General features: G+C 42.0%; 1 protein-coding gene across 1 annotated transcript in view; it reads left to right on the plus strand.

Moving 5' to 3' along the window:
- The first annotated feature begins 1,316 nt into the window (after positions 1-1,316).
- The window catches only part of LOC311131586 (cytochrome P450 2J4-like), a 55,010-nt gene continuing 29,681 nt past the window's right edge, over positions 1,317-26,645 (plus strand). The window contains exons 1-7 of the mRNA XM_084164653.1: positions 1,317-1,633; positions 1,843-2,035; positions 3,551-3,700; positions 4,082-4,242; positions 11,523-11,699; positions 15,212-15,353; positions 15,553-15,740. Coding sequence (XP_084020779.1) covers positions 1,433-1,633; positions 1,843-2,035; positions 3,551-3,700; positions 4,082-4,242; positions 11,523-11,699; positions 15,212-15,353; positions 15,553-15,740 — 1,212 coding nt within the window. The 5' untranslated portion in view covers positions 1,317-1,432. The remainder of the gene's footprint in view (positions 1,634-1,842; positions 2,036-3,550; positions 3,701-4,081; positions 4,243-11,522; positions 11,700-15,211; positions 15,354-15,552; positions 15,741-26,645) is intronic.

Consider the following 26,645-nt stretch of genomic DNA (forward strand, 5'->3'; position numbering starts at 1 on the left):
AAATTGTCAAAGAGGGTTAATACTTTCGCAAGCCAATGTATAAATATATATATATATATACATACATTTTATATTTTACCCCCTTTTTCAATACGATCTTGTCTCATCGCTGCAACTCCCCAACAGGCTCAGGAGAGGGGAAGGTCAAGTCATGACCCACAAAACCGCACTCCTTAACTCGGAAGCCAGCTGCACCAATGTGTCAGAGGAAACACCATTCAACTGACAACTGAAGTCAGCCTGCAGGTGCCCGCCCCACCTCAAGGAGTCACTAGAGCGCGATGAGCCAAGTAAAGCCCCCCCCCCCCAGCCAAACCCAAACCCAGCCGACGCTGGGCCAATTTTGCGTCGCCCTATAGGACTCCCCGTCACGGCCGGTTGTGACACAGCCTGGAATCAAACCCGGGTCTGTAGTGACACCTCAAGCACTGCAATGCAGTGCCTTAGACCGCTGCGCCACTCAGAAGGCCCATTGGGTTTTTTGTTTAGTTTAATTATTTGTTTCCTGATTTCCGTTAGATTGAATATCCTGCATTATTTTATAAGATGCATAATTCGGGATCATCATGTTATACGGAGATTCAGGAATGAGTCTCTAGTGACCTCTAATGGTGAGGGCACACAGGTCAATGACCAAATCAGTTCACAGCACCTCATCTTTGCATGAACCTACTGAGACCATGGTCCTTTATGGTGAGATCTGTTCATTAATTATCTGAAATCTTTAAAAATATATTGTGCAAGGAGCAGCATGACTTGTTTATCTGAAAATATCTGATGTTGTGTACAGACTGGGTGTAGAAGAGATGTGTAACAGGCATGATACTTCACCACCACTAGAGAGCACTATGTTATTACAGTAATATCCTGGAGTTCAATCAGCCATCTCCATCTCTCAGGCACGCCTAAAGACACACCTCTTCACCATGGCCTAAATCCCCCCCACACACACACACATACACATACACACACACACACACACACACACACGCACACACACATACACACCACCTAGGAAAAGTAAAGGAAATATGGTAAAGGTAAAAAGTTTATATAAGGGTTATGGTAAAGTAAAGGTAAAGTAAGATTGCTAAGGACTTAAAGAATTAAAGCTAAAACTGATTTAATCTACATCAGTTGAGAGATGTTGCCACAGAAGCTATGGGAGAAATGCTGTGTAGTCATTATGTAATCCTTTTCCCGGGGGAGAGAAAAAAAACTCTGCACAAAGGAGAAGGGTATGAACTCTGGGTTGTTACGTTAGTAGGTCACACCAAGTCACATGGGCAAGCATGAATACACACGACTGTGGTTATCATGACATTACCTTGGAAGCAGAGCGATAGGGAGCAGGTTACAGAGAAACCACTAGCACTTCATTCCTATGTTAAGTTTCTGTGTGCTTTTTTGAGTCAGTGGCACTTGCAGTAAGATGAGCAAATTACTGCACTCTTCTATCTTGGAATGGCTGGACATTAAGACTAGTTTGATTTTCCTCTGTGTTTTTTTGGTACTTGCCGACCTCCTGAAAAACAAAACTCCAAAGAATTTTCCTCCTGGACCTTGGTCATGGCCTTTCGTTGGCAACATGTTTCAATTTGATCCTGCTAAGATACACCTTCAGTTGGAAGAAGTGGGTTTACTCAACGCTAGCTCGAGTGCCAGTCTGTTAGTGCTATCATCCCAACTCCTTGTCACACATTGTCATGCCAAAAAATAGTTTGGCTTGACAATGAGCAATGGCGTTGGTAAGAGCATAATCAGATCTGGGACCAGGCTAACTAAATGCTATTTTTGAGTAAACAATTTGACAAACTGTATTTTTTATAATTCTTCTTGTAGTGTGCAAAAAAATATGGAAAGATTTTCAGCCTTCGAATTCCTTCAACAAACCAAGGGCCAAAGTGGGTTGTTCTGAGTGGATATGAGATGGTGAAAGAGGCCTTGGTCAACCATGGTGAAAGTTTTGCAGATCGGCCCTCCCTTCCCTTATTAGAAGATATATATTCTGGAAGTCAAGCATCGGGAAGTAAAGGTAATTAGGTGAAAGCGTTTTACACTGCCAATACTGCATACTATGATGATTCAATTATGGTGCTGGATGACTTGTTTTCACTGGAAAGGCAGGACATTGTCCTTATCTTACAGTGCAGTGGGGAGAACAAGTATTTGATACACTGCCGATTTTGCAGGTTTTCCTACTTACAAAGCATGTAGAGGTCTGTAATTTCTATCATAGGTACACTTCAACTGTGAGAGACGGAATCTAAACCAAAAATCCAGAAAATCACATTGTATGATTTTTAAGTAATTAATTTGCATTTTTTTGCATGACATAAGTATTTGATACATCAGAAAAGCAGAACTTAATATTTGGTACAGAAACCTTTGTTTGCAATTACAGAGATCATACGTTTCCTGTAGGTCTTGACCAGGTTTGCACACATTGCAGCAGGGATTTTGGCCCACTCCTCCATACAGACCTTCTCCAGATCCTTCAGGTTTCGGGGCTGTCGCTGGGCAATATGGACTTTCAGCTTCCTCCAAAGATTTTCTATTGGGTTCAGGTCTGGAGACTGGCTAGGCCACTCCAGGACCTTGAGATGCTTCTTACGGAGCCACTCCTTAGTTGCCCTGGCTGTGTGTTTCGGGTCGTTGTCTTGCTGGAAGACCCAGCCACGACCCATCTTCAATGCTCTTACTGAGGGAAGGAGGTTGTTGGCCAAGATCTCGCGATACATGGCCCCATCCATCCTCCCCTCAATACGGTGCAGTCGTCCTGTCCCCTTTGCAGAAAAGCATCCCCAAATAATGATGTTTCCACCTCCATGCTTCACGGTTGGGATGGTGTTCTTGGGGTTGTACTCATCCTTCTTCTTCCTCCAAACACGGCGAGTGGAGTTTAGACCAAAAAGCTCTATTTTTGTCTCATCAGACCACATGACCTTCTCCCATTCCTCCTCTGGATCATCCAGATGGTCATTGGCAAACTTCAGACGGGCCTGGACATGCGCTGGCTTGAGCAGGGGGACCTTGCCTGCGCTGCAGGATTTTAATCCATGACGGCGTAGTGTGGTACTAATGGTTTTCTTTGAGACAGTGGTCCCAGCTCACTTCAGGTCATTGACCAGGTCCTGCCGTGTAGTTCTGGGCTGATCCCTCACCTTCCTCATGATCATTGATGCCCCACAAGGTGAGATCTTGCATGGAGCCCCAGACAGAGGGTGATTGACCGTAATCTTGAACTTCTTCCATTTTCTAATAATTGCGCCAACAGTTGTTGCCTTCTCACCAAGCTGATTGCCTATTGTCCTGTAGCCCATCCCAGCCTTGTGCAGGTCTACAATTTTATCCCTGATGTCCTTACACAGCTCTCAGGTCTTGGGGGTGTAGCTACTTGAACATCAAGCTGCCTCATGCTACAGAAACAGGGGATGGGGCGTTCTGGCTCAGACAAGGATATTTGTCCAAGGCGTTCTTACTTACCTTTGAGTGTATGGTACAAGGTTTTGATTCTTCACTGATCACTGAAAATGTTTCATACACTTAGGTGTGATTATGTCGAATGGGTATACATGGAAGCAACAGAGGAGGTTTGCTCTCTCTACACTGAGGAACTTTGGACTGGGCAAGAAGAGTCTGGAGCCATCCATCCAGATTGAAGCGCAGTGTTTGAATGAAGCCTTTCAGAGTGAACAAGGTTCTTGATATGGTTACAGTTCAATTCAAATATTATTGTCCCTGCAAGGAAATTCATATACTTTTCAAAACAGATGAGTATACACTACACTGACATTGTTACTGTTAAGTTTACACTTGAGAGGCCTCTGGTTTGGATGTAACAGACACACAGCGATAAATAATGTATTGATTTTTATGGTGACAGATTCTGTTGAGGTCAGGAGTCCTCGCACCAATACATTTTTTGGGGACAAAACTGTATAAACTGTGGTGCTTACCCAGAAACATTTTTGCAGACTGAAGTTCAGTGTAAGGATATGGCTCACACGCAAACAAATAATGTTTGTTCTTACTTAGTCTTTGATTTTGGGGTGAGCCATGTTGCTTTTGTCCCATGCAGGGAAACCCTTCAACCCCCAGATGCTGATTAACAATGCTGTCTCCAATGTGATCTGCTGTCTTGTGTTTGGTGACCGCTTTGAATACAGCGACGACCAATTCCAAACCCTCCTGAAGACTATCAATGAGACTATATATTTGGAAGGAGGCGTTTGGGCTGGAGTAAGTCTCTCTCTCTCTCTCTCGCGCGCTCTCTCACTCTCCTTTTTTGTTTCATTTATTTATATTATATTTAGAATGATCAGTAGATCTGACTGAACTAGACAGGACTTCATATTAGCATTGACCCTAGAAGAGGACTGGCAAACCCTCTGAGCCGGTGTTGTGTCGAGTAAACGCTGCTAATTATGCTGTGAAACCAAGGAGTCCGCTTATACTGTACTTTGATTATAAGTTTTATTTATATCACAAGATTTCAGCATACGTTTACAGACGTCTGCAGCATCTGGAGAACAGTGTCCCAAAATAATATGTCTGTTCTGATCTTCTTTGTCTCAAACCAGTACTTATAATCTTTACCAGGATATGTGTGGTTTCCCATACTGACCAATCACCTGTCTCCACACAACAGACTTCCTCTGTTCTATGGGGTGTCCCTCTAAAACTGCTCCCCCTAAAACTGAATAAACATCCTCTCAGGTTCCACTTTGAAAACATTAGCAAAGTCATAATCCCTCAGACACTACATATTTCCCCCCTTCGAGACAAATTAAGTCTCGAAAACAAACAGAATAGGATTATGACAAGTAACAATTTATCTTATTGAGTATCTTTAACAATAAACCAAAAACAAATTTTTCTATGGAGTGTAAATACATTTCTATGAAATATGAACAAATCTCTATGGAGTGTGAATACATTTCTATGAAACATGAACAAATCTCTATGGAGTCCTTCTTTCCAATCAAGACAGTAAAATTCTCTCACGGCCCCTCTGCCCCAGGCAACCACCTAAGTACTCCAGATCAATTCATAAATCTTTATCAATGCATTTGAAACTATGATGCAACTAAATACACATGAAAGCATCAGCAAACAAAATACTATCAAAAATGTCCACACTCAGGCTGGTCGACCCATCGGACCCTAATGTGGATTCTCTCTATCCCTGCCTAGACCCAATATCCCTAAGCATCCACGAAATAAACAAAAACATCTGAGATCCCCACATGTACCCAATAACAGCAAATATCATTCTACAAAAATTAATACAGAAAGAATATGACACAAATTATGTATTACACATGCAAATATGTCTATATATCATTGCAGACACTGGAATGTAGTCCACTACACTTCATCTCCTCAGCAGTGTCGACTTCCAATGCATCGTTGATGATGGAATCGGAACATTTCCACACCTTCCTTGTTCCATCTCCTCCAGTCCCTTCATATTATCCTTTCATATTGTCCTTGTTTGAGCATTTGAATCCCCTCTACATATTACCCCATATGCTTCTGGAAGAAAAGAAAAGACCAAACAGTATATTTTGCAAAACAACACATTCAAATTAAAACATCAATATCAACTAAGAATATAAAAATGATATATAAAATGAATCACATTCTATTTCCCCCCTTTGATTCATAACAAAATACTAAAATCACACTAATATTAAAAAACATTTGAAAAATGATCAGATCATCAAAATGGATATTTATCCATCAATACTCCATCCAGTCCCACTTGTCCATCTTCATCCAGATCAGTAACAGTCAACAACGGCATTTGAGTGTTGTCTCCAGGCATCACAACTCCAACCCATCTCAATATCATAGCCTTCGCAAAAGTCAGTAACAAAGTACAAAAGCAAAACATCACAAACAGTGCTATCAGAGCTGCCACTAAAATCTGAACCATCACTGCTCCCACTGGGCCTAACTGATCTTGCAACCAAGTCTTCGCTGACCATCCAGCTCCTTCAGATCTACCAAACTCATCCCTTATATTCTTCAATGCATCTATAACACTAGTGATATTATCGGAACTATCTGGGATCAAAGTATAACAATCATCCCCCGTCAAATTCATAGCCAAACATAAGCCACCTTGTTTTGCTAAAATATAGTCAAGAGCCATGTCATATTTCAACAGCGTCAGTCTGTGACTTCTTTGTGTATTCGACAGAAGGTTAAACCCTCTTATCGATTCATTTGCAAAACCCTGCAAAGTATAGGTAATATTATCAATATGATCTGCCAAAAATTTTACACCATACCATGGAAAAAGTCCCAGTCCCCACTTCTCTCCTAGACTTATCCTCCAATGGTAGGCTTCCAGACTATGAAATTCCGCCATATCCCTTTTCACCCTATTTCCAAACCTAGACTCAGATTTATCTGTGTCCGGTGCTTCCCCTCTTTCAATGGTAAAAACCTCATATGGAAGCTTCAATGTCGACATGTAACAACATCCTGTCCATCCATAGGGTAAGAATATATATGCTTTATCACCACAAACCCACCAAATATCTCTAAAATCCCCAATAGTCACATTACCATTCAAAACTTCTCTCCACATGAGAGGAATCTCACCTCTACACATTCCTTCTCTCACATCTACAAGGAAGATGAGCTGTATCACTCATCCTGACCCTAATAACAGTCTTTTCCTCTAAAATTGGTGCTGGAGCGATTGGCTCCCTTGTAATCAAATGTGATATATTTATAGCTTAAATAACTGTCAATGTTGAAGGAGTTAAATTGCTTCTCACTGTTGTTATAATAGGCTGAAGTGTTGATGTCATTGTTGTTAATTCATCCATTCTCCCCAAGGCTTTGAACTCTTGACTTGTATTTCCATCTATCACCACTAGTGTCACTACATTAACTCTCAGTCCTAACTCTAATCCCTCACTTTCAAACTGTTGATTATATAAAATACACTTATAATCACCTTGATCTTCCTGCTGGGAATTGTAAATATAGATACCGCAATCACCCTCAATCTTCATTCTTCTCTCATCATTCAGCAACGCATACTTTCTCAATGCAACTGCTCCCAACAGATCTAAACTCCTGCCATATCTATCTTCCCACTGAACTCTAAATTTCCCTTCACCACTGTTCTCTCTCTCTTACTACTAACATTGAAGCTTAGCTGACTGTCCTAGAGTTCCTTCAACCCTAGTTTTCTTAACTTTTTTAATCTGACTTTTCATTTCACTGATTTATTCACAAAATCCCTTTCCCTCTAATTTTTCAAAAACCATTTCACTGATTTATCCACAAAATCCCTTCCCACTAATTTTAGGATATGTGATCGGGAAGTCCCCACCTGCTTATGACTTCTTTACACACAGACTTGGCAAACGACTGAGCATCGTTTAGCCTTATTTGACATCTTATGCACCTCTTGGTGTATGAATATAACCAAGAATAACAGTCACACCCTGTAAACATAATTTTTCAGACAGATTGTCCTCCGTCCTCTCCAATTCTTTCACAGTCCAGAAACTATCTATGGATATGAAACAACTGGAACCGCCATTGGTGGCTGATACAATTGCGGTTGGAACTGGTCCTGTTGAAGCTGTGGCAGTGATTGTTGACCTGGTGCACCCTGATTCTGCATAACCAAAGCTTGTTTCTTCTCCTTCTCATTCTCCACCAGTTGTATTTGATTGAGTTTTCTGAGAGTTTCTTGGTCCTGTTCTTTCTGGTTGTGTTCCTTTTTCCTGTACAGATCCACTTGATGGGCTATATGATCTCTATAGACGCCTTTTGTCATGCTTCCAAGTCCAACCACCTCTGCCAGTTTTCTCCTTACTGGTGAGGGCAGTCCCATCTGCAGTTTAGCTCTCAAAATTGACTGCTCAGTTTGACTCACATCTGGATCATTTCCAGTAATATTTCTCCACACTTGATGGACTCTTGACACATAGGCTCTCGGATTTTCTTGTTGTCCTAGTGGGTCAATCAGAATGTTATCAGGATGCACATTTGTTGGAAACGTATCTTTCAGTGCTCTCCACAGACGATTCCTACTTGCAGCCAACAATTCAGGGTCGTTCACTGCAGTCCCCACATATCTATTGAGTCCCGCTCTCTGAAAAATGTCTTCCATACCTGGAATCCCAAGGAGATTAGCCAAAAGTCTCTTAATGTCTCCTATAGCAGACTGTGTTCGCACCGTAATTTCTTCCAATTTTGAAATCCAAGGATAGGCTCCATCTTGAAGAGTAGGCAGCTTCTCAAGTATATCTGACATATCGGTATTTTGCAAAGGCTTATATTCTAAGTTTTGACCTCGAATGATCACTGGCATCATCTTCTTACTGGTGCTCCCTTGTCTTGGCCTTAATGTATACCTCTTCTCCAATTCTTGGGATCCTTTTTTCAGCTGTTTTTTCCTCTCTTCTTCTGTATCTTCAGCTTCTTGAGTTGTTGTTCCAGTTCTCGTTGTCTCTTCTAAATTATTCCCCTTATCCAGGCATAATACACATCAGTCCATATCTCTTTCTATTTCTTCTTTGTTAATCATTGTAGAATAAAATCCTCTTGAACATAAAGCACCTGTAATCTCCAAATCTTCATCGCTGTCTTCATCTTCCATCAGGGATCGAATCTCTAGTATCCTTCTTCCTTCCTCTCTTGCCAACTTCCTTCTAATCACAGAGTCATATCCACCCATGATCTCTTCTCAATCACTCTGATCATCATCATCATCATCTTCTTCATCTTCATCTTCAAGTTCCATCTTCCTTAACCTCATTCCACTCTTAGTTTCCAGACCTCTCGGTTTTCTTCCTACTTTTTGAGTTTTCTTTATCGTCGTTTCTGCTTCTCCTCTCTCTATTATTCAATCACTTTCATCATGTTGATGACGTCAGGGTTAAGATTCCCTCCCACTAGCTATGGTTGTTCAATATCAGGCCAACTTTTATTCCCTTTTCCAGATAACCTTTAGTTAATGGTATTGCAAGGTTTACTATTTTCAACTATATCAACAGGTGTAATTACTTTCATAGTTCTGAAGTCCTTTTTCCCCCTTGTAACAACTATTTTATATTCTTTTATTGTGAATTATTTTTATTTTTAGACTATATAGCCTATAGTTCCCTTTTTTTCTTCTTCCCCAAATTAATTAATTCATCAATTAATTTATTCATCAATTAATTTATCTTTTCATTTTATTTTATTTTACCAAATTATTGATTAGTGGCAATCTTACCACATCCAATCAGGAAAGTAAATGAAAGTAGTCAACTTCAGAGCAATCCAAAAAATAAAGACCTCTAATCCTACAACACTACAGTACTCATAAACCCCATTGCTTAATAAGCACCCAATTACCTTAATTTTACAGAATAATGTCAGTACTCGATTCCCCCCATATCTAATCAAACCCACTCATGCACAAAAACTCCAATATGCAATTCTTATTTTCATCAATTGATCAGTCCTTTGCCAAGTCCTTGTCAAATTGTCATAACATCAAATATGCTAGGCACACAAAATATCCTGTCTGGGAAGGTAGGTTTTTGTAAATAGAACAGTACTAGCCTTGATTTTGACTTGATCCTGTTGCAGCAGACTCTGTCGCGTCATGTACACATCAGCATTTCCGCTCTCTCTCTCTCTCTCTCTCTCTCTCTCTTCTCCTCTTATCGTCTCTCATATCACAAAAGAACAAAGAAACAGACAAGAATTTAGTAGTTTATGCACTCACTGAGTTATTACAAGCATTCAATATTCCTCTAGTCACATTCGCGCTAAGAATTAACTCAGGAATCGTATAAATAGCTCAACAAAATTTTTATTTTATTTATTTATTTAATTATTTTTATTTTTAATCCGTCAACATCTCTCTCTCATTTATCAATTCAATAGGTCTCAAGAAAAACAGTTTCATCGTCAAACAACAGCCGATGTAACAACCAGAATACACCATTAGACTCTAAATGTTCTCTCTCTTTGTCTGCTCTCCCCGCAGAGGAGGAGTGATATATTTACCCCTATGTAACTCTAGTCATAAAATCACGCGCATGCGTAGTTCAAACATCAATACGATTTCACAGTGGAAGGAGCTCTCTCCCAGCTCTCTCCAAGCTAGACAACAGAAAGTTAACAGTCCCGCTATACCTCCTCTCTTTTACCCCTCATAGACAAACAATAACACTCAACAGAGCTCACAAACCATAGGACACAAATCCCACACTATTCTAAACACAGTTTTGGAGGCTCGATCCATTCCTATGGACCTCCAAGGTAACAATGTAGCACGCAGCATGTATCATTTAGCATGTAGCATGTAGCATGTATCATTTTACCTCCGCTGCGCCGTAGAATTCCTTTGTTCTCTAAATTTTTGCTACCACGAGTTCCCGCGGAAATCCAATGAGCGGTCACATCAACCAAATGATTCGTCAACCACATGTTGAGAGGTAACATACAATCGAATATATATACCACAGCCTCAAGCCCCATGGACTTACCTAACTTCACCTAACGTGTTATTAGGATTTTTGGCCCATCCTAGTGATCACCTCCTTTAAGAGGGTTTTTCCATAGATTCGCAACGGTTCTAAGTTGTACACATATACCTAGGCCTTATTCCTTTCAATCTATTCTTCTTGAACTTTATTCAAGCAAAATATCCCTATAGACACTCCCCCCTATTTGCGTCGTTTACCAGCGCAAACAAATTTAGAATTCTTAGTACAGACCCCCATCCCACAGCAATAACAGCAACATCAGCACACACAAGTCCTTTACACGGTACATCTCCCCAGCGCACACACCCATAACCAAGCGAACCAAACCGCACACAAGATTGTGAGAAATCTCACCTTATGAGCCGGCGTCTTGAGCGGGAGTCACTTCGCTGCTCATGAATGTAACACAGGAGAGACGCAGACCACCCCAATCACTCGTCGCCATTTTGTTGTGTCGAGTAAACGGTGCTAATTATGCTGTGAAACCAAGGAGTCCGCTTATACTGTACTTTGATTATAAGTTTTATTTATATCACAAGATTTCAGCATAAGTTTACAGACGTCTGCAGCATCTGGAGAACAGTGTCCCAAAATAATATGTCTGTTCTGATCTTCTTTGTCTCAAACCAGTACTTATAATCTTTACCAGGATATGGGTGGTTTCCCATACTGACCAATCACCTGTCTCCACACAACAGACTTCCTCTGTTCTATGGGGTGTCCCTCTAAAACTGCTCCCCCTAAAACTGAATAAACATCCTCTCAGGTTCCACTTTGAAAACATTAGCAAAGTCATAATCCCTCAGACACTACACCGGCTTCCTCTCTAAGTTTCTTTATAGGTTCCTTCCTTCTAGAGTTTTTCCTGGCCACTGTGCTTCTGCTTCTGCATTGATTGCTCTTTGGGGTTTAGGCTGGATATCTGTAAAGCACTTTGTCACAACTGCTGATGTAAAAAAGGCTTTAGAAATAAATGGGATTGATTGATTTATTGTATATCCGCAGAAGTATAACATGATGCCGTGGGTCATGCGTTGGGTTCCTGGTCCTCACAGAAGGATCTTCTCTGGCTGGGAGGAGGTCATCTCCTTTATCAAGATCAGGATTCAGGAGCACAAAAAGGACAACGACACCTCATCACCAAGAGACTTCATCGACTGCTTCCTCAACGAGATAGAGAAGGTGATGATGATGATAATGATGACGATGATGATGATTATCACTAATGTAGTGGTAAAAAAAGTATTTGGGTAAACACTGATTGCCGTTTGCGGTGAATATAGTAATGCTTCCTATATTATTATAGATTATTTTAAATTATAATTGTATTTTGGTTGTTAGAAAAGACACAAATATACATATACAAAGACAATAGACAACTTAACATTTGACAAATATAGATCCACTAAACTAGACATGACGTTGGCTGGGACTTAATGCCCAACCTTCAACATAGAGAAAAAAGACGAATAAAGACAAAAAACACCAACTCAGACGTACATGAAATTCAACAAACATTAATAACATCACATTTACTCAGACCCACATGCTCCCACCGTATTCATACCCATCCTGTCCGTCTCACAATAACATCCTTTCCCATTTCTCATCATTTGGATATCTCCAGTGCTTGTAACACTTTATGCCATATGGATTCAAATTGCACTATTTTGTTTCTCTCTCTAGCCAACATAAAAAAAATATATTTAACCTCTTAAGGATCGGACCCTTTTTTTCAAATTTCGCCTAAAATGACATACCCAAATCTAACTGCCTGTAGCTCAGGACCTGAAGCAAGGATATGCATATTATTGATACCATTTGAAAGGAAACACTTGGAAGTTTGTGGAAATGTGAAACTTATGTAGGAGAATATAACACATTAGACCTGGTAAAAGATAATACAAACGTCGTTTTTTCTTTGAAATGCAAGAGAAAGGCCACAATATAATATTGAAGTTTAGGCACAATTTAGAATTTGGCCACTAGATGGAAGCAGTGTGCGTGCAAAGTTTCAGATTGATCCAGTGAAGCATTGCAATACTGGACTATTTATCAAGTCTGCCCAAATGTGCTGAATTGGTCAATTGATACATTTTCAATTACATAACTATAGAGAACATATGTAAATTTACACACTCCCAGGAATGTCATACATGATGGATCATTAGCTCATAACCTAACTTTCACACATCTAGAATGCCGGGCGGGGTGGGTGTGGCACCAGAGACAGCAGGGGTTCAAACTGTAGAACCCAGTTCCTACAATTGAATATAAAAAGTAATCAAACAAAACTAAGCTACATTTTATCTCTGGGACCCGTAGGATGACAAATCAGAGCAAGATTACTGAATGTAAGTAGATGATTTACCTTCACAGGTGAATGTATCAAACCAGTTGCGGTGATACGTTTTTTGTTGTTGTGCACTCTCCTCAAACAATAGCATGGTATTTTTTCACTGTAATAGCTACTGTAAATTGGACAGCGCACCTGCATTACTAGCTGTTTGGGGTTTTAGGCTGGGTTTCTGTACAGCACTTCGAGATATTAGCTGATGTAAGAAGGGCTATATAAAATAAAATTGATTGATTGATTGAGTTAGATTAAAAATTATTTAAGCTTTCTGCCCATATAAGACATGTCTACAGTGCCTTGCAAAAGTATTCATCCCCTTGGCGTTTTTCCTATTTTGTTGCATTACAACCTGTAATTTAAATGGATTTTTGTTTGGATTTCATGTAATGGACATACACAAAATAGTCCAAATTGGTGAAGTGAAATGAAAAAAATTACTTGTTTCAAAAAATGCTATAAATAACGGAAAAGTGGTGCGTGAATATGTATTCACCCCCTTTGCTATGAAGCTCCTAAATAAGATCTGGTGCAAGAAGTCACATAAATAGTTAAATAAAGTCCACCTGTGTGCAATCTAAGTGTCACATGATCTGTCACCTGATCTCAGTATATATACACCTGTTCTGAAAGGCCCCAGAGTCTGCAACATCACTAAGCAAGAGGCACCACCAAGCAAGCGGCACCATGAAGGTCAAGGAGCACTCCAAACAGGACAGGGACAAAGTTGTGGAGAAGTACAGATCAGGGTTGGGTTATAAAAAAATATCCGAAACTTTGAACATCCCACGGAGCACTGTTAAATCCATTATTCAAAAATTGAAAGAATATGGCACCACAGCAAACCTGTCAAGAGAGGGCCGCCCACCAAAACGAATTGACCAGGCAAGGAGGGCATTAATCAGAGAGGCAACAAAGAGACCAAAGATAACCCTGAAGGAGCTGCAAAGCTCCACAGCGGAGATTGGAGTATCTGTCCATAGGACCACTTTAAGCCGTACACTCCACAGAGCTGGGCTTTACGGAAGAGTGGCCAGAAAAAAGCCATTGCTCTAAGAAAAAAATAAGCAAACACATTTGGTGTTCGCCAAAAGGCATGTGGGAGACTCCCCAAACATGTGGAAGAAGGTACTCTGGTCAGACGAGACTAAAATTGAGCTTTTTGGCCATCAAGGAAAACGCTATGTCTGGCGCAAACCGAACACCTCTCATCACCCTGAGAACACCATCCCCACAGTGAAGCATGGTGGTGGCAGCATCATGCTGTGGGGATGTTTTTCATCGGCAGGGACTGGGAAACTGGTCAAAATTGAAGGAATGATGGCTGGCACTAAATACAGGGAAATTATTGAGGGAAACCTGTTTCAGTCTTCCAGAGATTTGAGACTGGGATGCAGGACAATGACCCTAAGCATACTGCTAAAGCAACACAAGAGTGGTTTAAGGGGAAACATTTAAATGTCTTGGAATGGCCTAGTCAAAGCCCAGACCTCAATCCAATTGATAATCTATGGTATGACTTAAAGATTGCTGTACACCAGCGGAACCGATCCAACTTGAAGGAGCTGGAGCAGTTTTGCCTTGAAGAATCGGCAAAAATCCCAATATTTTGCATCTTCAAATTGGTAGGCATGTTGTGTAAATCAAATGATACAAACCCCTCAAAAATCCATTTCAATTCCAGGTTGTAAGGCAACAAAATAGGAAAAATGTCAAGGGGGGTGAATACTTTCTCAAGCCACTGTATGTCCTGGAAAGTTTGCTGTTACTTACAACAGTCATGCTAATCACATTAGCGCACATTAGCTCAACATTCCGTATACACGTTAAATAATAATGCATTTGATTCATCCAATGTCTTAACGATAGAGGATCATTTGATTTCCAGTTTTGAAGTAAAACATTTTTTAAATGATCAATGAGAAAAGTATGGTTCAACCCATATTTTCTCCCTATATTTTCAATGCATTTTTCCACAATAGGTGGGTAAACTGTGTTTTCATATGTTTACCCTCCACTACACCACTGATGATGATGATGATGATGATGATATGGGACTGGAGAAGAGTTACACTAGAAAATTGTATTAGAGAGTAATTTTAGATAAGGAAGTAGTTTAAATATTATAATTTGTTTTGGATGCAGGCCGGGCACACTCACTATCCAAATCATGGGGATATAAAGCTTTATTTTTATTGCAGTACATGTCCATATTTCTGTATCACATTTTTTTGACACATTGTTGATTTAGCTACAGCATCGTCAATTAGTTAAATTGTTAAATATTTGATAAAGTATCTAGTATGTTGTTGAGGTTGTTTTGTTGGGTTTTGCTCAACAGTGGGAAGACGACACAAGGGCTGGGTTTAACTTGGAGAACTTGTGTTTCTGCACTCTGGATCTATTTGTGGCTGGGACAGAGACCACCTCTACAACCCTTTATTGGGGCCTTCTCTTTATGATCAACTACCCGGAGATACAAGGTTAGCGCTCCCATCGCCATCACAACGACTTAATTTGACCCCTGTTGCATTTAATCAGTTAATCAAAGCGATTGATCTTGATTGATTGATAAAAGGTAATGCATAAAGATGTGTGCGAGCATTCGCACACACACACACACAATTAATTTGCATAATGACTTTCTTTGCATTGTCTTTTTATCTTTTATCCCTGATGTAGCCAAGGTGCAGGCAGAGATGGATGCAGTTGTTGGGTCGTCACGGCAGCCCTCCATGGAAGACAGTGACAGCATGCCCTACACAAACGCAGTCATCCATGAGACACAGAGGATGGGGAATATCATACCGCTCAATGTATTCCGCATGGCCACTAAAGACACTGAGGTTGGAGGGTACACCATCCCTAAGGTCAGTCATCTCAGGGACCATCTACTGCAACATTCAAGGATTTGTTCCTCTTAACTAAAATACACCTCAATGTATAGTATGTTGCCACAGTGTTGTGTTCTGTTTGTACATTTAGAAGCCTTAAATGTGCTAGGGAGTAGGGACAATAGGGACACTAACTGATAGGGTCACTTATCATAGGGACTTAAAAGTATAGTGTTTATTCCTTATTATACACCTGGTGGTTCGAGCCCTGAATGCTAATTGGCTGACAGCTGTGGTATATCAGACGGTATACCACGGGTATGACAAAATATGTATTTTTACTGCTCTAATTACGTTGGTAACCAGTTTACTCCGCGTTGTGTCGTGCATAACAAGAGCCCTTAGACATGGTATATTGGCCATATATGTCGTCCACACAGTGACCGTATGTACATATCCCAACTAGAAGCCATGTATTATAGGTAACATCCGCATCAAGCTAAAGGCTAGAGCTGCCGCTTTCAGGAGCGGGATACTAATCCGGACGCTTATAAGAAATCACGCTACACCCTCAGATGAACCATCAAACAGGCAAAGCGTCAATACAGGATTAAGATTAAATCCTACTACACCGGCTCTGACGCTCGTCGGATGTGGCAGGGCTTGAAAACTATTACTGACTACAAAAGTAAACCCAGCCGCAAGCTGCCCAGTGACGCGAGCCTACCAGACAAGCTAAATGCCTTTTATGCTCGCTTTGAGGCAAGCAACACTGAAGCATGCATGAGAGCACCAGCTGTTCCGGACGACTGTGTGACAATGCTCTTGGTAGCCGATGTGAGCAAAACCTTTAAACAGGTCAACATTCACAAAGCCGCGGGGCCAGACAGATTACCAGGACGTGTACTCAAAGTATGCACGGACCAACTGGCAAGTGTCTTCACTGATATTTTCAACCTCTCCCTGACCGAGTCTGTAATACCTACATGTTTCAAGCAGACCACCATAGTCCCTGTGCCCAAGGAAGTGAAGGTAACCTGAGTAAATTATTACAACCCCATAGCACTCACGTTGATTGCAGTGGATTCCTTACCAATTGACCATAGCCACTGCCCAAGCCTGAAGCGGGGTTGTTTCGGACGCATACAGTCCACATTCGAAGTTCCCAAACGGCAAAAACATTCAATGAGATCCAGGGATATGGTGCAACAAGAAGGTTTATTCTTCTTATATCTAACAAAAAAAGATTCTCCAGTCAACTTAAAGCACAGATGACTTGGCATGAAAAATACATAATATGGCCTGTCTGTATGGTCAAAAGTCTATACCGCTCCCACGTCTAGCTAGGACTCCCCTCCCCCCGAAGGCCCAACTTCCTGCCTTTATCCTATCACTAACAAACTTACCACAGTACAATGAATGGGCAAGAGGGGGAGCCAAAAACTAACAACAAAGGAATATATCTCCATTAGGTAAATAAATCATGAAGGTACGTACCTAATATTTCATCATATACTGTACATTCATATTTCATATATTTACACACACGTACATGGAGCTCTGTATGTTCTGTATGTCCAAATCGGCTCTAACATATCGGTCCCTAATTGTTAGCTGCACTGAATGCATAACAATGACTTAATATTCAAAAATAGAGCCAAAACACAAAACATACTATACCAGAGCAGTATTACGGTTCATAGCTATATACAAATATACAAGGTCCCATATAGGACAAGAGTCCATTGATCTCAGTCCCCGATTTGAAGTGTTCAAGTGTTGAACATTAAAAAAATGTTAAGTTTGACGTCCAAAAATGTAAGAGTACATCATCCAAGAATCAGAGGTGCACGTGATTCAAATATGGAGCACTGTGTGTGTGTGTGTGTGTGTGTGTGTGTGTGTGTGTGTGTGTGTGTGTGTGTGTGTGTGTGTTTGTCTCAGTCAGCCGCCTCCAGGAGCAGACAGAGTTTATTGATAGGTCTCTGTAAGATGTTGGTCTTGGTCTTAATCATGACGCTCCAGACAAGACCTTTGGCCCCTGGCAAAGCCTCCACCACACGCCCCATTAGCCAAGAGTTCCTTGGGGCTGTGTCATCGACGATGACAACAAGGTCACCAGGACTGAAGTTTCTCTTAGTTTTGTTCCACTTGTTCCGCTCCTGCATAAGTGGAAGATACTCCCTTATCCATCTCTTCCAGAAGAGGTCAGTGATATATTGTAATTGCTTCCATCTCCTTCGTGAGTATAGTTCTCCTCACTAGAATAGTCCTGTTGGCAGGACTGGCTTTGCATTCAGATGAGGCAGATGGTTCGGAGTCAGGAGTTCTAGATCATTAGGGTAATTTGTTACAGTTGTGATTGGTCTGTCGTTCATCATCGCCTCAACTTCACACAAGGCTGCCTGCAAAGCCTCATCATTCAGTACTTGCTCTTTAAGGACTGAATATAGGATCTATATCACCAGTCGGATCAACCTCTCCCATACTCCCCCATGGTGGGCTCCAGAGGAAGGGTTGAATGACCATTACATTGACATTTTAGTCATTTAGCAGACGCTCTTATCCAGAGCGACTTACAGTTAGTGAGTGCATACATTTTTCTTATTTTTTTTATGTCACTCCTTCCTTCAGTAATGCAATTTGAATCTTGTTCTGATCCAGCTCTTTCAGAGCTTCTCCTAGCTCTCTGTGTGTTCCAACAAAGTTGGTGCCATTGTCTGTTCTGATACTTGTTACTGGGCCCCTTCGACAGATGAACCTGCGCAGGGCATTGATGCACAAATCAGTATCCAGATATCTAGCAACTTCTAGATGGACAGCTCGACTCACAAGGCAAGTAAAGATCACACCATACCGCTTCACATGAACGTGGCCTCGCTTCACCTCTATGGGGCTGAAGTAATCTATGCCCACATGGGTGAAAGGCGGAAAATCAGGTGACACCCGATGTTGTGGAAGGTCGGCCATCTTCTGTTCTCCAGCTCTAGCTTAAATCAGCCTGCAGAAGACACAGCTCTTAAGGATATTCCTTGCTAAGGAGTTGGCACAGGGTATCCAATATCACTGGCGAAGTCTGGAAAGCATGTGACCTCTCCCAGAGTGGCCAACCTGCTCATGGATGTGGAGTAAGATCAGTCTGGAGATGTGGGAGTCTTTGGGCAGGATCATAGGATTTTTTAGTTCCGTAGGCATAGCAGCATTTCTTAACCTTCCTCCCACTCTCAGAATGCCATTGTCAACAATTGGATCAAGCTTAAAGATTGAGCCGCTTCCCTTGGCACATTATCTTCCTTTCACAATGAGTGCAATTACTTGTTTAAAGTGCTGTCTTTGCTCAAATCGAATTATGACCTTTTCGGCTTCATCTAGGTCATCGCCAGACAGACTTTATTTTCCAAACTTCAATTTGTTCCTTCAGTGAGTTTGTTCATCTCTGATCTGATCCTGGATCTGTTTTGTGAAAACTTACTTTTTCTGGCTTAACTGTAGAAGTCGTCTCTTCAGTTTCAGCATCCAAGCAGCTGCTTTCTTCAAGCTGTTCCATGTTGAATAGTACTCAATCAGTTTTCTGGTCAGATTATTTTCTTCCACACTTCACGATGACGTCTTTTCTCACATTTACATTTTAGTCATTTAGCAGACGCTCTTATCCAGAGCAACTTACAGTTAGTGCATACATTATTATTATTTAATTTTTTTCATACTGGCCCCCCGTGGGAATCAAACCCACAACCCTGGCGTTGCAAACGCCATACTCTACCAACTGAGCTAGATCCCTGCCGGCCATTCCCTCCCCTACCCTGGACGACGCTGGGCCAATTGTGCGCCGCCCCATGGGTCTCCCGGTCGCGGCCAGCCACAACAGAGCCTGGATTCGAACCAGGATCTCTAGTGGCACAGCTAGAGATCTCTAGTGGCACAGCTAGCACTGCGATGCAGTGCCTTAGACCACTGCGCCACTCGGGAGTTTATATCTCACCTCTGGATCATCCGGAGGGATGGAGCCAAGCTCCTCGGGACTTTCGGGCCATTGTGTTTCTGCTTTCTCCAGGAATTCTGGTCCTTTAAGCCATCTCTTTGAGTTCAGGAAAGTTTCAACATGTAACCCTCTTGAGTCATCGTCGGCTGGGTTGTGTTTGGAGTTCAAATACCTCCACTGTTTTGCTTTCGATAGGTCACGGATCACAGCAACCCTATTAGCCACAAAGGTATAGAATCTCTTGGTATCGTTGCCATGCCATAACTTTGTTCACTTGCGTCACCAAAGTGATGCAGCTGTGCGGTCTTGACTTGACCAAAGTACTAAGGCATCATGCACCTGTCAATCTGGAATGTGGATAGCTGGTCCAGCTCTGTGAGCCATCTCTTCCATGAAATAGAGTGTTCTTCTGGGATGACTTCATCCCATCCACACTTTAGCTTGCAGGGCTCTTGAAGAATTTGCTTTGCTTTTAATATGAATGGGGCAAGGAAACCTAATGGATCATAAACAGAGCTGACAGTTGAGAGAATACCTCTTCTTGTAAGGGGTCTGTTCTTGATAGTGACACGGAAGGTAAACGCATCACTTTCAATGTTCCATCGGATTCCAAGTGCTCTTTCAACAGGCAGCTTTTCTCTGTCCAGGTCCAGTTCTTTTATCTGCTTGGCTTTGTACCCACCCTGACAGCACACATCTCTGAGGTTTTTTGTGAGAGCTATGGCTTGTTCTTCTGTGGCCACTGATTTGAGGCAGTTGTCGTGACGTGACTTACTTTAATGTATGACTGTTATTTATCGAATCACCTAACTATGTTTAATTGTCACTCGATTAAATTAATAATGTAACAATTAACTCATTAGGAATTTGGGTCACCACGAAATAAGTTGTTTAACGAGTTACCATCTCCCAAATTAAACTCTTAGAATACATATGTGTTATATATATTGATAACAGTCACTTATTAAATAATAAGGTCTAGTGCATTAGTCTCATTCTGAACGTCAAAATCCTTGAACCTGCAAGAACCCTAACCTTATTGATGAACCAGCAATACACAAATTGGCTTAATGATTTATTTACTAACTAACTAAATAATAACACAATACAAACACACACACAAACACACACACACACACACACACACACACACACACACACACACACACAGGTTATTGATTAGTAACGTAATACAATGGAAACAGATCCCTAGTGGACTGGACTAACAATAGCATGAATGCTTGGGTAGAAGGAGGGTCAGAGTGGAAGGGAGAGACAGAGATTCAAACTATCATGGTTACTTTGGAAACTACGCTCACGGAAATCATAATACTTATGCACACTAATAACGCTCATTCAGATTAGAAATACAACATGTATTTACGTATAGCTGTCCTTGATAGTTGAGTTGATGATGTAGGACTCTGGTTTGCCCATCAGAGATCCCAATGTCCTTGGTAGACTTTCTGGCCGTAGTAGTGGTTAGAATGGATACTTCAGATGTACCAGCGGTTGTCTGAGAGGGATTGTCCTCTCCTCTCGTGTCTTTCGTGAAAGTTATCTAGACGACTATACATGCCAGCTGCAGACTGGTCTAGTGCATTGTCTTCTTCTTCACCTCGTGTAGAGGTTGAGAGTTTCAGAGTTTCTCCATTTCAAACGTCTGGACTAACGTCTCACGTTTTCTGGTCTTTCTGGTCTAAAAAATGTTTTACGTGTAGCTTCAGCTTCACGCTTCTTGGTCTTGTAGAAATTCAACCATTTGCAACATCTGGCTTATACCGAAGTATGCTTGGTCGGTGTGCTTCCTGGTCTGGTAGAAATTCAACCATTTGTAACCTTTAGCTCAAGCTTCACGTCTGCTGGTCTTGTAGAGTGTCAACCATTTTAAGCGGTGTGCTTCCTGGTCTGGTAGAAATTCAACCATTTGCAACGTTTGGCTCACGCTTCAAGTCTGCTGGTCTTGTAGAGTGTCAACCATTTTAAGCCGTGGGCTTCCTGGTCTGGTAGAAATTCAACCATTTGCAACGTTTAGTTCACGCTTCACGTCTGCTGGTCTGAGGTGAATTTCGTCACAAGGCTTTTTATGCACTCGGGGTAAAAGGGGCGTTCCATCATGTTTGTGCTCATCTAGGCGGGGCCACTGACTGAGAACAAATCAATATGGAAAACAATCTTCTCATCTAGAATGCTAAAATCACATTGTTATCTTCACAAAAGTATTATTATACTTAATCATTCGTTTATACAACAATTAGATGCAAACCTCATAACTGGGAAGTGTACCCCCCAGAGATACAGTTATGTTGTTCCACCATCTTTAATCTTGGGCTCCCGAGTGGCGCAGCGGTCTAAGGTACTGCATCTCAGTGCTTGAGGCGTCACTACAGACCCCTGGTTCGATTCCAGGTTGTATCACAACCGGCCGTGATTGGGAGTCCCATAGGGTGGCGCACAATTGGCCCAGCGTCGTCTGGGTTTGGCCGGTGTAGGCCGTCATTGTAAATAAGAATTTGTTCTTAACTGACTTGCCTAGTTAAATAAATAAATAAAATGACATCACAACATAGTAACGAATTTGACATGATTGTTCTTGAAGTTCCCACCAAGCATTTCCCACATTCTTTTAAGTAGGAATATTGTTTCATTATGCACTTTTGGATGTTGGAGTCTTGGCGGGAAGACTTCCTTTGTTAACAAAGGGGTCCTTTCTCCCAATACTTCATGGCAAGGAAGAGAAAGTCTTCATGGTATTTACGACCAGTCATAAAACTGGCCCCCAGGAAAGGGGGTGTTCAAACCTTTGCCTAGCCGGCATGTTTGATCCTCAACCCATGAGGGCAAGTCATGACAGTCCCCATCTGGTGGTTCAATCTTGGTACTATCATGCGAGTTGCAACCCACCATAAAAATGACCAGGGGATGTCCTGGTTTTGGATCATCGTTGCGGTCCCCCTCTGGTGGTTTACCTTGGGAGGATCTCTGCAAGCTGCAGGCCACCACAAGAATGGCCAGGGGATGTCCTGGTTTGGGATCCCCGTTGCGGTCCTCCTCTGGTGGTTTACCCTGGTAGGCTTTCTTCCAACGGAGCAGTCCACCACAAGAATGGGTAGCGGGCGTCCTGGTTGGCATCGCCGTTCCGGACCCGTTGTCCAGTCGTAATTACATTTCTTTCCCAAATGAGCGTCGTTGTGACACTAACTGATGGTTGTATGGGGAACTTGTTTATGGCTCTATCACTTCTTAAGTGTCAAAGAAAATGAGACAAAATGAATAAAAACAAAAGAGATACAAAATATAGTTACCTCACCTTAATCATCTAATTGGACTGTATTCTATATACGTCCACGGTCTTGGCTAAATAACTCTATCATGGCATTGTCTCTAATGCCATGTCTAGGGTTTTCCACTTAGTGGTGTGTTGCTTAGGCACTATCCTAAGTTGATAACTATATGATCTAGTCTACAGTTTGTGAGGCACTAGCTTCGGACAGTCTACAGGGATGACCTATGCACTTCTGGGGAGAAACTGGTGAGTACGGTAGCTGTAGAATCAAAGGCCTCAGGGTACATTTTCAACTTTACCCAGGCTGGTGTTTTGCTCGGACCCTTAAGTGATCTTAGCATAAATCCTCATTACATTTTCCATTGTACATGTGCATTTATGCTTACACAAGCGTGCATGCCAAGGGAAAGAAAACCAAGTATCCTAGTAGGCTGCAACCTGTTCAGAATGAGTCTGACGTAATCAGATAATTTTCATGTCAATGCCTGGAGGTCAGTAAGAATCGGTGCCGACCTCAAGCTATACAGTGGGGGGGAAAAGTATTTAGTCAGCCACCAATTGTGCAAGTTCTCCCACTTAAAAAGATGAGAGAGGCCTGTAATTTTCACCATATGTACACGTCAACTATGACAGACAAATTGAGATTTTTTTTCTCCAGAAAATCACATTGTAGGATTTTTTATGAATTTATTTGCAAATTATGGTGGAAAATAAGTATTTGGTCACCTACAAACAAGCAAGATTTCTGGCTCTCACAGACCTGTAACTTCTTCTTTAAGAGGCTCCTCTGTCCTCCACTCGTTGCCTGTATTAATGGCACCTGTTTGAACTTGTTATCAGTATAAAAGACACCTGTCCACAACCTCAAACAGTCACACTCCAAACTCCACTATGGCCAAGACCAAAGAGCTGTCAAAGGACACCAGAAACAAAATTGTAGACCTGCACCAGGCTGGGAAGACTGAATCTGCAATAGGTAAGCAGCTTGGTTTGAAGAAATCAACTGTGGGAGCAATTATTAGGAAATGGAAGACATACAAGACCACTGATAATCTACCTCGATCTGGGGCTCCACGCAAGATCTCACCCCGTGGGGTCAAAATGATCACAAGAACGGTGAGCAAAAATCCCAGAACCACACGGGGGGACCTAGAGAATGATCTGCAGAGAGCTGGGACCAAAGTAACAAAGCCTACCATCAGTAACACACTACGCCGCCAGGGACTCAAATCCTGCAGTGCAAGACGTGTCCCCCTGCTTAAGCCAGTACATGTCCAGGCCCATCTGCAGTTTGCTAGAGTGCATTTGGATGATCCAGAAGAGGATTGGGAGAATGTCATATGGTCAGATGAAACCAAAATAGAACTTTTTGGTAAAAACTCAACTCGTCGTGTTTGGAGGACAAAGAATGCTGAGTTGCATCCAAAGAACACCATACCTACTGTGAAGCATGGGGGTGGAAACATCATGCTTTGGGGCTGTTTTTCTGCAAAGGGACCAGGACGACTGATCCGTGTAAAGGAAAGAATGAATGGGGCCATGTATCGTGAGATTTTGAGTGAAAACCTCCTTCCATCAGCAAGGGCATTGAAGATGAAACGTGGCTGGGTCTTTCAGCATGACAATGATCCCAAACACACCGCCCGGGCAACGAAGGAGTGGCTTCGTAAGAAGCATTTCAAGGTCCTGGAGTGGCCTAGCCAGTCTCCAGATCTCAACCCCATAGAAAATCTTTGGAGGGAGTTGAAAGTCCGTGTTGCCCAGCGACAGCCCCAAAACATCACTGCTCTAGAGGAGATCTGCATGGAGGAATGGGCCAAAATACCAGCAACAGTGTGTGAAAACCTTGTGAAGACTTACAGAAAACGTTTGACCTGTGTCATTGCCAACAAAGGGTATATAACAAAGTATTTAGAAACTTTTGTTATTGACCAAATACTTATTTTCCACCATCATTTGCAAATAAATTCACAAAAAATGCTACAATGTGATTTTCTGGAATTTTTTTTCTCATTTTGTCTGTCATAGTTGACGTGTACCTATGATGAAAATTACAGGCCTCTCTCATCTTTTTAAGTGGGAGAACTTGCACAATTGGTGGCTGACTAAATACTTTTTTTCCCCACTGTATGCCAAGGGGACCTGTAGTGGTTTTACTCCAGGTCAATGTGTTTTACACCATTGTAGTGACGATAGGTATGAAGGAGTCTATTTCATAGCTATGTTATCCACGGAGGAGCTAACCTCACGACGGAAGTACTCTACAACCACTGAATCAGTCGTACGCGGTGTGATCATGGTTCATGACTTCTAATGACTTTCCTCCTGAATGGAGGGTTCTATATATTAGTGGCATGTGTGTTAACCATCAGAAGAGTGTTTTGGGAGATTCCCTTCCACGTGTTGGAATCTGAGCGACTACTAACTCCTCTGTCGACTTGTTAGGTCTCTAACCTTCTTACTGATTGTGGCTGGACTGACTGTTGCTGGCATTGGTACTGGTACTCAAGGGGACCAGCTATCCTACCGATGTACTCTGAAATGTTATCCTACCGGAATACCTGATTAGAGCATTTTACTAGTTGCATTGTAGTTGAACTACACATGGAAAGGAATGATTATCGTTGCCATTTGTTTTGGAGGTGGAAAGTCCTCTGGACTTCTTTTATTACCAGTGTGGTACACCTAAGTGATATCTCAGATGTGTTCTAAGGTTATCTCCGTCAAGGTGGTTATCCTCTCCTCTATGTTGTCATGGGGAAGTTTACAACTAGATTTGTTTCCTGCTCTGGCGGTCTCGTATAGTGTTGCACATAGTCTCGACCCCCCTACCGGCCTCGACGAGGCTCATCATGGGTCTGGGCTTGTATTCCTCCCCTTTGTGTCTTGGGACCACCCCCACCAGTGGTGGGTGTTGGTGTCCGAGGCACAAACAAAAAGGTTGGACCCTTTGTACGAGTTGTCAGCAGCCGCGTAGTTAGTAGATTGGCTGTAGCCATTCAACCAAATCTCCAGGTGTTTGTGCTTGAAAACGCTCAGTGGCTGTCATGGCCTGTCAGTCACCACAGCGTCCGCATGTGGCAACCATTCCAATACCTGCGAACTGAGACGAGGATATCTTTCTGCGATATGGCACAGTGTTTCACCAGTGGGAATCATCGGGTCAGTTGCGGGACTGACGCCGTTCGATTCCTTGTAAGGGGTTTCAGTCCCCCTCAAAGCGGAAAATGTATCATCGGAAGCAGAGTACACTCTGCACGTCGATGCTTTTATTCCTGAGACGGCCGCAGTGCTTGCGGAAGTGTCCGTAGGACAAGAGAAGTTAATCTCAGCTACAGTATCGCATGACTCCAAGGAGGAGGGAAGTGGCTCATTCACAGAGACTGCTAGCTTGAAATCATGAAAGGTTTGCTGATTGAATGTGACGAGATATCGTAATATCTCCTTGGGTCAGATGCTTCACAGAGAAGTGTCGAGACATCTTTTTCGAAAGGGGTTCTTTTGATAGATGCTCTTTGTGGATGATTCTGTCATAGTCAGCGGTAGGAGACGACAGTATGGTCAGTGTAGACGGCACGGTTGCCTGTGACCATACTTGGTTGGTCTTCCAATCCATCAGTGGGATCAACCGATCCATAAAGTCTACTCCGAGTTGCAGGGGTTCACTTTCGAG

This window comes from Coregonus lavaretus, assembly GCF_964263955.1.
Source record: "Coregonus lavaretus genome assembly, chromosome: 6".
In the NCBI taxonomy this organism is placed as follows: Eukaryota; Metazoa; Chordata; class Actinopteri; order Salmoniformes; family Salmonidae; genus Coregonus; species Coregonus lavaretus.